Source organism: Manis javanica, chromosome 10 (assembly GCF_040802235.1).
Source record: "Manis javanica isolate MJ-LG chromosome 10, MJ_LKY, whole genome shotgun sequence".
Lineage (NCBI taxonomy): Eukaryota > Metazoa > Chordata > Mammalia > Pholidota > Manidae > Manis > Manis javanica.
Genome location: NC_133165.1, coordinates 49,682,038 through 49,697,619, shown reverse-complemented (window position 1 = coordinate 49,697,619; position 15,582 = coordinate 49,682,038). Strand labels below are relative to the sequence as shown.

At 43.9% G+C, this 15,582-nt stretch overlaps 1 protein-coding gene across 10 annotated transcripts in view; it reads left to right on the top strand.

Annotated features, from left to right (window-relative positions):
* Positions 1-15,582, top strand: part of TNRC6A (trinucleotide repeat containing adaptor 6A) — a 112,438-nt gene that overhangs the window by 25,404 nt on the left and 71,452 nt on the right. For 9 of the 10 annotated variants that reach the window (XR_005054131.2, XM_036991984.2, XM_036991982.2 and 6 more), the window contains one exon: positions 1,298-1,385. The exons of the other annotated variant lie outside the window; for it this stretch is intronic. Coding sequence is in view for 8 of the 9 variants with exons in the window: in XM_036991982.2 (XP_036847877.2) it covers positions 1,298-1,385 (88 nt within the window). In the remaining variant the exon portion in view is untranslated. The remainder of the gene's footprint in view (positions 1-1,297; positions 1,386-15,582) is intronic. 10 annotated transcript variants of the gene reach the window in all.

Below are 15,582 nucleotides of genomic sequence, written 5' to 3'. Positions count from 1 at the left end.
TGATGATGTTTGGTTGTCTGTTGATACTCTGAAGGAAGGTTTAGTTCTAGACTCCAGGGTCATTAATGTATGGTAGCTTGCTCTAACTATGTAGATTTCAAATTACCCAGTAGTCTCCTACCTGGAATAGGAGGGCTGATGGCTGAGCTCTGTATGTGCGAAGGGTGTTGATTGGCAGGCTTCATTTGAGGATGTGGTGGAGGGGGCAGTAGTTTCCAATAAGAAAGTCTTTGATCTGGGACACCAAACCCGTTGTAGGAGCCTTACCTGCTTACTGCCAAAAGTTAATTTCTTGAGAGTGTTTCTTTGGTTTTAGGCTGATTTCAAATGTAGCTGCTTCCTGTGGCCCTGTAAGCATAGGGATGAAAAGTGGTGGGAGGGTTGAGTGGCCATGGCCTTTCTGTTCCTTTGGCAGTTGTTTTACTCCCGGCCTGTTTCTGCTCTGCCAGATGTGATCTCTGAACCTCTCTAGAGCTCCACCAGGGATGACACATAAGATCCATTTAAGATTTCTCTTGTGTTTATTCTTGGGTTGTAGCTTCCTTTGCTCTTGTTTTTTCTTCAGCTCTGACTCGAATTATCACCTCACTTCTTGTCATTTCAGTAAGGTAGAGTGGAAAGGCAGAGGCAGACATTTGCCCAGTCTGTCATTTTGAAATCCTGAGCCAGAGGTTCTGTTGACCACTTTGGGTGTCTGGGATTTTAAGAATTAAAATAAACTTATACAATGAGTGCATTATTGACTGTTTCCCAAGCATTGATAGAACAGTTTGGAATATTTATAGAATGCAGAATTATTGTAATGCTGAAATACATCATCTATTTATGAATAATCTGTGTTATAAAAATACCTGTAAAACTTTTTAGAGCAAGGAACGAGAAAGGTAGCTCAGATACCTGGGCAGTAGAGGACTGTAGGAGGTTCCAGGCACTGCCCTTAGCTGCCAATTGATAATTGGCCCCAGAAGCAAGGTGACTCTGGCTCACGGGATATTGTTTACATTCTGTAATTGGAGGGAGTAGCTTGTTTCCCAGTGTAAAATTTGCTAATTTTATGTTGTCTTCCTTGACATGACATTAAGATAATTAAAGCTCTACTACTTGTGACTGACTTAAAGGAAAGTGCCATATAGTGGCTGTGTAGTTAGATTTAGGTTGCAAGTTGTGTTTTATTTCAATGAATGATAAAAGGATAATTTTTCATGTCTCCTAATAAGAGTGAAAATGAATCTGTATGCAACATTATTTTTATTTCTTAATACATTTTGGGAAAGTTAATTGCAACTGTGTGGTTCAGGGATTTAGTGCAAGAAGAAGAACAGTTGATGGAAGAAAAGAAAAAGAAAAAAGACGACAAGAAAAAGAAGGAAGCTGCTCAAAAGAAGGTAGTATTTGTATAAACTAATTTTATATTAAGCAGTTTAAACATAGATTTAAAAAGAAACTCTTAACCGATTTTTAAAAGCATTTCATTTAATGTTTTAACTTCAGTGGAGATTCATTTTAATATTAAATGTTTTTGAATGTGCATATATAGTTACTTGCCAAGTGGGTACAATTTAATGCATAGTTAATCATGTGTAGTTTTTCAAAGGTAAGTGCTTTATATAGGTCTTTATATTTCATTAGCTGTTCCTAGATTTTTCATAAGCATCATTTTGTGAGTGAGAAGAGTGTGGAATTTATAGCTGCATGGAGAGGGTTTGAAATTTGGCTTTCCCACATACCATGCAGAACAGTGTGGCCTTAAACTTTATTTAGCTCCTCTGGGCTTTAGTTTCCTCATGTTTTGTAAAATGTGATAATGTAATATATACACATAACAGGAAATAAAGTAATATAGTGGTAGAGTAATAGAGGGAATAGGAAATAAAGTGTCGATTTCCTTTTCACTTTTTATTTAGTACCTGGGCTGATTAAAAAAAATTTTCAGTTTACATTAGGATATTTGTAAGTAAGCCTAAGACATAATTTGCTGCAAAGGATCTCTGGCCAGTACATTGTCAGAAATAGTAACCAAAGCAATCCAAATTGTAGAAAAATAAAAAATTCTGTCCATAGTTATAAAAATTTTTATAATTTATAGTTTTTATAAAGGCTCATGGCAGATAACTCAGCTGGGTGCTGTCCTACTATATCAAGGTTTCAAGGACCTCAAAAATGTTATGAAAGAACCAGTGAAATTGCTCCTCCATTTCTGTATTCTAATGAAAAACTGTGACTTTAATTTTTAATGTATACCTGTTCTGTGCCAGGAACTGGATATTGACTGCAGCATCATACTTACCTCCACATTATTTAATATGAAAAAATGTAGGGAACTGTTGGAGCAGAGAGAGAAGTGCTAACAGTCTGAGATGGGGCAGAGGGACAGGGAGGTGTTCTTAGAATAGAAATGAGCCAAGTGAGTAGGGAAAAGCAGAATAGAAAAGGATTCCAAGCAGAGTAAATTCAGATGTGAGCACCCATAGTCTGCGTGTACAGGTTTGGTCAGCCAGGCCTTGGGAGTCAAGCAGGGAGGAATGTCAGGGTGAGCCTGGAGAACTTGGGGCAGCTGCCTGCCCTTCTCAGGGTTTTGGCCATTGGAGTTGGGGAAGATACCAGAGATGTTATAGTAGAGTGGCATGAAAGTTTGTATTTTAGAATGTTTTACCTTGGCAAATTGTGGGGTTGGGTTGGAAGGGCTAGAAACCAGAGCCTGAGATACAGGTGAAGGCACTATTAAAAGAACCCACAGAATTCATTGAAAGGATATGAAGGGAGAGTAACCAAGATTGACTCTCAAGATTTAGTGACTAAGTACATTTTGGGAGCAACTAACCAGGCTAGGGAATACAAAGAAAGGGAAAAAAATAGAATTCCTTTCTGGACATGCTGAGTTTTGGGTGTGAGCAGCAAGTACTGGGGAAGGGCAGAGTGCAGAGCACTGGGGAGGATGAAGAGTGATGGGGGGGGGGCGAGGCATCAGCCTTTTGGTTGTTCTCAAGAGTGACTGGAAGAGGTGCCTCTGTGATTGTCATAGGGTTTGGAATAGGTTTCTAGTATTTGTTTTCACATTGACTTAGCCTTAGGTTTCTGTCAGAGGCATGTTTGATGTATGTTGCTCAATTGTTGCTCAGGATTTGTTATGAAAAAGTTGTATCCTCTGTAAGTCTATAAGGTTGGGGAAAGGCTTACCAGACTTTTGTTTCATGGTGTGAAGGCTATTTGCTTAAAAAAGAAAGCTGCTAAGGAAGAGATGTGGGGAGAAAGATGCCTGGGTATACTTTATGTGGAATCAGTAGTATGGCAAGCATCCGAGTGTTGCATTAAAGCCCGCTGATCCCTGCTTTGGAGGAATTGAAGATTTAGCTGCTAAGTCAGGGCGTATGTGAAGTGGCTAGAGGAGAGGCCTAAGGAGTATGTAATGAAGTATGTTTATTTGGAATTTACCCTTTTTACTGTGGAAATTGTAAGAAAGGAAGATCAGTCACTGGAATGATTTCTTTAAATGTGTTTTTAAAATGGTCAACACAAGTATAAAATTTAAGTTGTTATGGTTTTTATTGTTAAAGTTCATCTTTATATTCTTTTATAACCATTTTCTAAATCACCAAGTCAGTGTCTTTAACACGTGAATAATGATTTTTGTGCCATTTGGCTTTTCACCAAATCTGAAGTGACAGCATTTCATATTCTTTCCCACTCATCCCTGCCTCACCCCACGGTTCCAGGCTCTCACCCACATCTCCTTGAACCCACATCATCAGAGGCTTAGTGGTAATGGGGCTTATCTTCCTTTGCCAGGTCGTTAACCTTGATAGGGTATTCCTGGGTGTCCCATAGACACAGTGATATTTAGTCATTGAACATAATATAAAGGAAAGAATAATAAACTCTAATAAACACTATGTTTAGTAGGCTAAACTGCCACTGTAAATAAGACTGCTTAAATTCCAAGTAACCAGCTTATATCTGAATTTGAATACAACTCATTGGTGAAGTGAGGACAGTTGGTATGTTTACAAGCTGTTACCAAATACCTTTTAAAAAACAAAAAACAAACTCCCAGATTTGCACTATTAAAGCCCATATGAAAGATTTTGAGTCAAGGGAGTTTTCAAGGCAATTTTCCTCAAGACTGTTGTTTTGTCTGGAGGTTGGAGGTAGGTGTATGCACGTATGTGACAGGCATCAATGTTAAGTCAGTTTATGCAGGTCCATTTATGTAAATGTTGGAACATAAACTCATTATGGTAAGAACAGTCTACCTGTTTTATGTAATCTATGTACACTTGGAAAAAACTATTTTTATTTCCTAAAAAGACTTCAGATACTATCTGTTCTAATCCATTCATTTTGTATATAAGGAGCCCAAGCATTAAAATGAATTAAGTGACTAATTGTGGTTTCATCAAGGTGACATAACTGAAGGGTCCCCACCAGTAAGATGGCAAACTTCCGGCTTCTCTTCAGGGTCCTCAGTTCCCGCCAGCACCACCTGAAGCCCAATCACCTCTCGCCCCCCTCCCAATCCCAGCACCTAGCCAACAGCCACCAGCCCCGTAGAAGTGACACCTCAATCAATTCATGCCCCTTCCTATATAACCCAGCACCTTTCCCTAATAAAGCGGAACTCTCCGGTGAATTGCTGCTATGTGTCGCTCCTTTCCTTTCATTGGTGCCGAAACCCGGGAGAAGGGGACACCCCAACTGGGCCCCGTCTTCCCCCCGACAACAGCAGCAGCTTGCCCTCGTCCTCTTTTTACGGCGCTGGCTCATCACACTCACCACTCCTCTCTGGCCTTTAGGTAAGTTTTCCCCCCGGAGTGGGCCACTCTTCCCCGAGCTATCACAGTGCCATTGACCGTGATCGTCCGGCAAGGCCCTGATGCTCGGGGATGAGGAGGGAACTCTCCCCGCCTCAGGCCTTCACGGCTGCGGCGGACCCTCAGACCCCTCCTCCAACAGCCATAAATCCCCGCCTCAAGCCTTTACGGCTGCAGCGGACCCTCAGGCCCCTCCTCCAACAGTCATAAACGCATTCACCGTCCCTTCCATCAGTGCTGAAACTTTTTAAGCAAAATTTTCCCGGGGTGGGCCACTCTTCTCCGAGCTATCGCAGTGCCATTGACCGTGATCGTCCGGCAAGGCCCTGACGCTCGGGGATGAGGAGGGAACTCTCCCCGCCTCAGGCCTTCATGGCTGTGGCAGACCCTCAGGCCCCTCCTCCGACAGCCATAAATCCCCGCCTCAGGCCTTCACAGCTGCGGCAGACTCTCAGGCGCCCCCCTCCAACAGCCATAAACGAGGTGACTCCTTTGCGGATGAGAACGCTCCCTTTCCCCGCCCCCTCCTCCTTCTGCTCTGTCCGCCGAAATCTGTTCTGTCTGCCGAAAACGCCTAGCGCTAGGTACCTCGTGACTCCGGCACTCTGCCTTCTTAGGGAAGTCTGGGTGACGATCCACACTTGCTAAGAAATTCCGACTCGTATACGAGTTTCCGCAGACCACCAAGGATCATCGGGGACGCCCTTTGTCTCCTTGCGGTCTGCTTCCAGTCTGAGGATCTCCGTTCGTCTTCCCCTGTTTGTCTCCTTCTCTGTCCTTTAGCCATGGGGGCCTCCTCATCCGTCCCTGAAAGTTCACCTCTTGAATGCCTGCTTAAGCATCTGGCTACCCTCTCCCTGACACCTAATATAAAACCAAAACTTCTCCGTAAATATTGCTCCCAAGATTGGCCGACATACCCCCTAGACAATAACAACCAATGGCCCGCAGGGGGAACTCTTGATTCTAACATCACTCACAATCTTTTTAACTACTGCCAGCGCCTGAAAAAATGGAAGGAGATTCCCTATATGGAAGCTTTCCGCCTCCTCCACCCCCCCTCTGCCCCCTCCCAAGTTCTCCTAGCCTACAAGCCGCCGCCCCCGCAGAAGCCTCCCGTTCACTCCCTTTCCCTTCTTCTCCTACAACAGCCCTTCTGGCTTCCTCCCCCACCATCTCCTCCCCCATCTCACCTCCTCCGCCTTCCTCCCCGCAGATTAAGCCTGAGCCTTTCAGCCCCCCTTTAACTAGGTCCTGGGAGCCTCCTCCGTCTTTGCCCTCATCACCTGTTTCTCCCCTGTTGGGGACCACCTTTGTCTTCTCACATGTTTGTAGAGAGAATGGGAAAGCACCTTCCCCCATGTCTGAACGCAGCATGGGAAAGCACAAGCTAAAGAACAACCGGTGCAGTCCTTGGAAGTTATCTGTCCACAAAAACATATCTTGTCCTCGAAGATGAGCCAAGACTCCTCACTCTGAAAATAGGGAGACCTTGAAGATGTGTAGAAACACCACCCCTTCTTCGAAATATGCCCTTCCCCCACTTGCCAATGTGGCAAGAATAGAGAACAAAGACATTCCATAAGCAATTAACTGGAGCCCTGCTGTAGCGTAGTTAGTAGAGCATGGGACTCTTAACCTCAGAGTCATGAGTTCAAGCCGAACTAAAGCAGCAGAGGCAAGCAGCTGAGCTGCAGGCTGGCAACACGTGGGTCTGATTCTATCTTTCTTTCTTTTCTTTGCCCCCCTTCCGCACTTCAGTTCAAGCCCAACTAAAGCAGCAGAGGCAAGCAGCTGGGCTGCAGGCTGGCAACACGTGGGTCTGATTCTATCTTTCTTTTCTTTGCCCCCCTTCCGCACTTCAGGACCTGCTTGAATAAGTGCAGCTAGACCACGTCACTCCCCCACAGACTGAGCCAGAACCCTTCAGTCCCCCTCAGACTTAGTCCCGAGAGCCTGCCAAAATTATCGCCCCCCTCCTGGAGGTAGCAAGATCCAAAGGCATTTAAGAGATTTAGCCCAACTAGAGAAATGCCTAGGTTCCTTTTCCACTGATCCCACGACATACATCAGGGAGTTTCAATGGACCCTCCAGTCTTACAGCCTCACGCATCATGACATTTTCATGCTCCTGGCCAATACTCTCCTCCCTGAAGAGCGTAGACGAGTTTGTGACTTCGCCCAAACGCACGCTACCGAAACCCACAGGACTGACCCCACCTATCCCCCTAGCCCCACTGCTGTCCCCGAACAAGACCCACACTGGAATTATAACACCGCCATAGGTCTCTGCTCTCGAGATATTTTTGCCTCCTGCTTAATAGCAGGTCTGAAAAAGGCAGCTCATAAAGTAGTCAATTTTCAAAAGCTCCAAGACATAATTCAAAAGAGTGATGAAACGCCCTCTGAGGTCTTAGACAGACTCACTCAAGCCCTGTTACAGTATACCAGCCTAGACCCAGAAACACCTGAAAGAAAACATGTCCTTATGACATACTTCCTAGCTCAAAGCTACCCTGACATTAAAGCTAAACTCAAAAAGTTAGAACAGGGTCCCGCTACCCCACAGACTGAGATCCTAACAGTGGCCTTTAAAGTCTTCCATAACCGGGAGGAGGAAAAAGAACGCTGTAAATAAAAGGCTGATCAGGCCAATTTCCAGATGTTGGCCCAGCTGATAAAACCACAACCTGGGCGCCCCTCTACAAACAAGCCCCCCCCCCCCCCCCGGAGCTTGTTTCAAGTGCAGAAAAGAGGGACATTGGTCAAGGGCATGCCCCTCCCCCAGATCTCCTACCACCCCATGCCCCAGATGCCACAAAAAGGGCCACTGGGGGTCTGATTGCCCAACCACCCGAAGGGGAGGTTGGACGAACAACCCCCATCCTAAGCCCGCCGTAGTGGGGCTGGCAGAAGAAGATTGACGGGGCCCGGGGGCTTCTCGCCCAACCATTTCCATCACCAAACAGGAGCCCAGGGTTACTCTAACAGTAGACGGTCACCCCAGCTCCTTCCTCCTAGATACAGGAGCCACCTTCTCAGTCTTGCGAGAATACTGGGGCCCTACCACGCCAGCCATTACTCCTATAGTCGGGGTAGGAGGTAAACAGATTTTCCCATTCAAACCCCCCCCCTTTTATGCACAATCCTAGACAATCCCGTACCTTTCTCCCACTCCTTCCTGGTTATGCCCCAGTGTCCCATCCCTTTACTAGGACGAGACATCCTTTCCCTCCTCCACGTTTCCATAACTATATCCACTCCCACAGCCCCCAGTACTCCCTTTCTGATGGCCCTCATAGCTGACGACCCCCCTCTACCCAATGAAAGCTCCGGTTCCGCCCTCATACACCCTGTAAATCTCAAAGTTTAGGACATTACAAGCCCCTCCTTAGCCCTATGTCCCCCTGCCTCTATCAAATTATGTGACCCCTCTCAGTATATCTGTCAGGCCCAATACCCCCTAACCACTTCAACCCTCATAGGCCTCCAACCCATCATTCAAGATCTCTTAAACAAAAATTACCTCAGACCCACTCACTCCCCATTTAATACCCCCATATTAGCTGTTAAAAAAACCAACAGATCTTTCCGCCTTGTCCAAGACCTTCACCTCATCAACATAGCCGTTGTCCCTATCCATCCCTTAGTTCCAAATCCATACAGCCTTTTATCGCAGATCCCTGCCTCGGCTTCCCATTTCTCAGTCCTAGATCTCAAGGACCCATTTTTCTATCCCTCTAGACCCCTGCTCCCAAGATTTTTTCATCTTCACCTGGACGGACCCATACACAAGACATTCTGAACAACTCACTTGGACAGTTTTGCCACAAAGCTTCCGAGATAGTCCCCATATTGTTAGACAGGTCCTAGCTCAGGACCTCAAACAGTTTCATCATGATCACTCCAAGTCCACCTTATTACAATACATAGACAATCTTCTACTCTGCAGTCTCTCGTGGGAACAGTCTCAACTTGACAATGCCTCCCTACTTAACCTTCTAGCTTCCAGAAGTTACCGAGTATCCCCCGTCAAAGCTCAAATCTCTTCCCCTCCTGTAACTTACCTCAGATTCCTTTTATCTCAACAAAGAAAGTCCATTACCTTAGACTGAAAATGGCTCCTCTCTGACCTGCCCATTCCCAAAACCAAGACAGAAATCCTTTCCTTTCTAGGCCTGGCTAGATATTTTAGAGCGTAGATCCCTAACTTCTCCCTGCACCCTGTTGGCAAGACCCCTATACGACCTCAGCAAGAGCCCCCCTAAAAAACCATTATCCTCCTCACCCCGACACTCCTTCATTAAGCTCCGTCAAGCCCTTGTGGAAGCTCCAGCTCCCCATCTCCCTGATTTGTTGAAACCCTTCTCATTATACATTCATGAGAGGTCCAGTCAAGCTCTAGGAGTCCTAAGCCAATATTATGGCCCATCCTTTGCCCCAGTAGCTTATCTCTCCAAGCAATTAGACCCCACAGTTCAGAGATGGGCCCCCTGCCTACGAGCATTAGCCACTAGACAGCTCTTGCAGAAAGAAGCTCATAAACTGACATTCAGGGCACCCCTTACCATTCTGTCCCCACATCACCTAAAAGAGCTCTTAACCTACAGAAGTTTACAGACTCTCCCTCCCTCCAGGCTCCTGACCTTACTGTCCTCTTTCCTCCAAAATCCCATTCACCCCCTTTGCCATCCATACCCGAATCATGACTTTTTCCTCCTTTACTGCGCTCTCGCTTTTTTTCCCCTCATTCCTATTGTCTTCCCCACCACCCCAGCCTCCTTTGTATGGCGATTCAAAGTCAGACAGACTTACACACAGCATCAAACAGAAGTTACTGCCCTCATTGCCACACCAGACTGCCCTCTGAAAAGCTGCTCTGAGCCTTTATACCTCCACTTTCCTCCCTCCACTGAAGTGTTCACTAGCAGCTACCCTTATTCTCCCTACCTCTGCTTCCTCTATGACCAAAAACAAGCCTATTGCAGGTGATGGCCAGACACCTACAGGAGATGTCCCTACTGGTCTTGTGCCATTCACTACATGGGTAACTTCCAGTACCCACAGTATTACTCCTCCAACCATTTCATGAAATATCCCAATGGCTCATTTTCCTTATTAATCCCAGATCCCTGGGACTCTCGATGAGCTGCCAGAGTCACAGCCTCAGTTTACTATGGGGGGGGTCCTCGACCCCCCACGGTACCCTTCATATCTCTCGAAAGTATGTTCCCTCTCATTCCCAGATCTCTTAAGTTGCATCAGATAGCAGACATTCCGAAAAAGTCATTATCCAAACTCTTGACGGCACCTCTTCATCTTCTTATCCCCGCCCCTCTTCCCATTTCTCCTACTCTTCATTACAGCTCATTCAGGACACCACCATCTTTCTCAACCACACCCTTAACACAGCCAATTGTTTCTTGTGTGCATCACTACAGCGCCCACTGCTGGCCGCCATGCCCCTTAATATTTCCAACTACTCCTTCCATGCAGAAAGACAACCCCTCTGCTCCCTGGCAGACATACCCCTATGGGAACCAGAATACGCAGATAATCTCACCATCCACCACTGTGTAGGCCCAACTCCACTCCCCTCCAGCGCACTTCAGTGCCTCTCTATCTACACCCCTACCTCCGGCTCTAAGACTTTTACGCAACCGGGACACTTCTTTTGGTGTAATGGCAGTCTTTTCAACTCAGTGCCTCTCAACTCCGATACACCCTGCATTCTCGTCACCCTAATCCCACAGTTTACACTTTACAGCATGGCAGAATTTCTTGAGCTCCAACCTCCCTTGCCCTCGCGCACAAAAAGAGCTGCTTTCCTTCCCATCATGGTCAGTAGCTCTTTGATCACCCCAGCCATTGGGGCAGGGTTTTCAGGAGGAGCCTTGGGTCACTCTCTATAGGCAGTTAGAGATCTCAACACCAAACTTGAAGGAGCCCTGACATCCACTGCCGATTCCCTAGCCTCTCTCCAAAGACAGGTCACTTCGCTAGCTAAAGTCACCCTTCAAAACCGGCGGGCCCTAGATCTGCTTACAGCCGAGGAGGGCGGCACCTGCATCTTCCTCCGGGAAGAGTGCTGCTATTACATCAACGACTCCGGCATTGTAGTAACTGACATCACCAAACTCACCGACCTTGCCTCCAGTCTCCACTCTGCTTCCAATTCCAACCCATTCTCTTCAATACTAACAAACCCCCTCCTCACCTGGCTCTGGCCCATTGCAGGCCCCATAATAATCATTCTTCTCGCCTGTCTCTTCTTACCCTGTATAATAAAGTTCATCAAATCCCAAGTCGGAAAAATCCCTAATCAAGCTTTCAACCAGCTTTTACTCAGGAGCTACCAGCTTCTGGCCACAGAAGATCCCCCACCCTCACGTGACCTCCTCACCACACGCTGAGATGGACCCCTCTCTCCACTGGAAACTGTTCCTGGAAACAATGGCCGCAGACGCCTGGCTCCTGACACCCATATCCTCTTAGCACCATTGGAATCAACAGGTCCTCAACCTATGGTTACAGGGAACCTTCATTGATTTCCAAACCTGAAGAACTCCACATCTACTCATGCTTACTGTGGGGAGTCCTATCAACCCTTTCCTCCCAATCCTCAAGCCCTCACTCCCTTCTCTGCCCCTGTTCAGCAGGAAGCAGCCAGAGAGAAAGCAATGTCCACAACCCCATAGAGGAGAAAGGGGGGGAATGAAGGGTCCCCACCAGTAAGATGGCAAACTTCCGGCTTCTCTTTGGGGTCCTCAGTTCCCGCCAGTGCCACCTGAAGCCCAATCACCTCTCGCCCCCCTCCCAATCCCAGCACCTAGCCAACAGCCACCAGCCCCGTAGAAGTGACACCTCAATCAATTCATGCCCCTTCCTATATAACCCAGCACCTTTCCCTAATAAAGCGGAACTCTGGTGAATTGCTGCTATGTGTCGCTCCTTTCCTTTCAATAACTAGGAATAGAATTAAAAGCAGCTAATTCTCCCAGCTGGTACTTTTCCAAAACTCAGTGTCCTGGCTTTATCATTTATACTTTTGCTTTACTTTTCACAATCTAAAGGTGAACTTTAAATCAGGATATGATATGATAATTTTTATAAGGCAGTTAATCTTTATGCCAGAAACAAATTTAACAGTTCCTAATAACCACTGTAGTCTTTTAAAGAAATGTAAATTCAGACCATAAGTTATTTTTCTATTTTAAATCAAAAAACAGATAACACAACTCCTTATATAAACCATAAGACACCAAGAATATTTTGACTATGAGTTTTTCTTATTTGTTTTTTAAATAAAAACATAGATATTTAAATGCCTCTTTAAAAGAAATTTTACAGGAAAATTATGTGATTTTTATTGTATTTCAGCCCAAATACATCTCAGGTTAATAGCAGAGATCAGTGACTGGGTGGCTTTGTTTCTAATTTTTTTTTTGAAAAGCCTTCTGTTTCACATTTAAGCATCATGGCTATTTACTTACCTTCTGATTCTAATGCTTGGAAAACAATATAGCATGAGAATGTAGTTTCTGTACTTTAAAAAAGGGCAACAGTAGTCACAATAGGTTGCTACTGTGGATTTATTTCCAGGTTCTGTTTTTTTTTTGAAGAAATTTCTAGAGTAGTGAGGAGGAAAAAGGAGGCTGAGAAATAGGTTAATTATAGAGAGGTAATTTAGTGTAACCTTTACTTTAAATATGTAATTGTAGTTCCTAGAAAGCATATAATGGTTGAGGGCTGGAGGGAAGCAGCAATACAATTGGAATCATTTGGTGTTGAGAATGTCTTCCCAAGAATTTTTGTCACTGTGTTAAGAGCTGATGGGTTTTTTATAGACTTTGTGGATTTAAAAGCACTGTGATCTAGTTTAAATGAGACGTAGGTTGCAGAAAACTTCCAACTTCATTCCCCTCTTTGGAAATTTCAGTATTGCTGTGTCTCTTAAAGACCATTTTGTTGTGAGACTAGGGATCATACTCAGCAGCATAGTAGCAAATTTTCTCATGACCTAGGTGGTCCATAACCAGGCCTGGCACATTGCACTCCTCTAGGGCTGTTGGGTGTTCTCTTTACAGGCCTGCCCCTTATTTGAGCTTACTATTCTCTTTTCTTGTTCTTTACTTTTTTTTATTTAACTCATTTTTTTCAGCAGACCTATGTTCTAGACTGGGCGCTGCTTCCTAAGAAATCAACAGAAAAGCTCTTGATCACTAATTATCTCATTTAAAATAGGTGAATTGAACTATTAATTCTTTATTTCTAATGGTAGTTAACATTACATATTGTTAAAAGACACTGTAGGTCCTTAGGAAAAAGAGAAAAAAGCAAGATTTAGGAAAAAGAGAAAAAAGCAAGATTTAGGAACTGGGAGTGAGTTTGTCCGCTCATCTCCAAACATAAGGGAAAGGACTGAGCCAAAGCGTGGGACAGGTGGGGCTAATGGCAGCCACAAGCTCTTCTTTATGCTAGGCACGGCCCTAAGATTCCCTCCCTCCCTGGCCAAGCTCTTTATATGAGTTAAACCCTTTCAACCTCACAACATTTCTGAGGTAGGTGTTTTGTTTCTGTCTTAGAGATAAAGAAACTGAGCTTTAGAGAAGTTAACCAGTTTTGACCAACGTCACACGCAGTTTTAAGTAGTGGAGCCAAGATTCAAAGCCAGGCAGTCTGGCTTTAGACTCTGAGTTGTAACAACTCAAGTGTGCTTTGGGATCCAGGAGTTGGGACAAGTTGTGCAGAGCCTAACAGAAACAAAGCATGTTGCAAGCTGTGTATCTGCCACTTGTTTCATCCTTTCATTAGCAAATTGAGGCAGTTGTGTTAATTGGTTGTGGAATCCCAGCTCTGGTTTATTTATTTAAAGAAAAAAATATTCAAAATGGAAACCATTTTGCTCCTAGGTTTACCAGAATCCTTTAATTTTGTTATGCAAGAGGGTCTACAATGATACTTCATGTTTGAATAGTGTTGTAAAGAAAAGATTTTTTATATTTTACTTGTGCCCCGTAATGACCCTGAAAAATAAGCAATACCATTCCTCCAACGCCATTTCAGGAATTAGGAAACTGAGACCCAGAGGGTTTAAATGACAAGGCCATTTAAAAGTAAGAAACAGTTGAAGTTAATATATTTTATGTAACCCAGTATATCAAAAATAGTACTTTTTTAACATGTAATCGGTAAAAATATAATTAGTGGAGTTTTTACCTTCTTTTTAAAAATACTACATAATAAAAATCTGGTATTTTATACATACCATTTTGGACTGGCTTTATTTCAGTGGTCAGTAGTCAGTAATACATGGATAGTGGCTACCATTTTGAACAGTGCAGATAAATTCTCTTAAAACCACTTGGAAAAATCTTTTTGATAGTCTGAGTAACATACTAAGTCCCTGGAAGATGGAATTCCGTCGGTGCCATTTCCTCCTTAGCAGTTTAGGAGCTCTTGGGTTCTAGTACCTAGGTTCCTTCATTCTGCCAGAGCTTTGCTGGGCAGACTCCTTTGGGCATCTCCTTGGTGCCATTCTGTGTAGATGACAAAATATCCAATGAGGTTGACTTGTTCTGAAGCATCATGGCGTTGTTTTTCCAAAGGAGTGCAAAGTAGATGACCTTTAGTTGTAAGGCCTAGAAGAGCAACACTGTGTATCTTGGAATTTAGTACTGTGGTCATGGTTTCTATGTATTGTGACTTACCTTAGGAAGTAAACTGTGCAAGAGACCATAAGAGTTGGAAAAAAGAAAGATTTTCAGCATCAAAATAATTTTTGTGCTAATGTTTGTCTTCAGAAAATTATGTACTTAATTGTTTGACATGAGATTTCTACTTCAGATTATTAATATGCTGAGTTCTAGTAAAACTGTTTTCTACTTTCAGAGTTTAAAAACAATCTCTCCCAAAATAAATTAAGTGTTCAGGCTAGTTGAGTGGTCTTCTGCCATTGTCCTTCCATCAATTTCTTTTAAAATTTTTATACATATTAGTAAAAGATGGGCCTCCATTATTCAGCGTATCACTAGTTCTCTAAAACTCAGTAAAGCACTTCAGTGTCTAGACTCACTCTGGCTCTCCAGAGAGATTCATGTTTGGCATGGCTTCAGAATTAGGGTGATTGCCATATGGTTCTATAAAGATATTTTTGGCAACAGTAATTTGATATGATTAAGCAAAATGAATTATCTTGCCCCATGGCAGTTAAGAAAAATTTTATCTTCATTTAGGAACAATTCCTGGTTATTCAGTTACTAATTATTCAGTCTTTCCTCATCTCCCTGTCTATCCTTGTATCTTTTATTTTTAGGACTCCCATACAGTTGGTGTTAGTCAAAAAGTTGATTTCTGCTTTTGGCCTCTGTCTATAGTCACTTCTCTCTATCTGAGGTCTTGCAGGTTAAGTGAGGCACCTGGAGGCATCCCTTCGCTTCTCGAGACACCTCTGTCCCTGTGGTGTCAGAGACAGTAGCAGTAAGGGCAGGTGTGGGAAAGCAGGGCTCCTCCTGTCAGCTTAGCTTCTGAACACAGTGCTTTTAATGAGTTGTCAGATGTGTCAAAAGTGACAAATAATTTTGAAATTTTTTCACACTCAAAAATAGTTAAAAGTTAACTATGAGTTTAACTGTAATACCAGCCTAACCTCCAGGAGTTAAATTTATTATTAATTAGGCCAGAATGGTTATATGCAACATTTCTTTCAGAAAACTTACCTTTTCTCATTTGAAGCAAGAAGTTTTGAAGCCATTTAAACAAGCAAAATTCATTA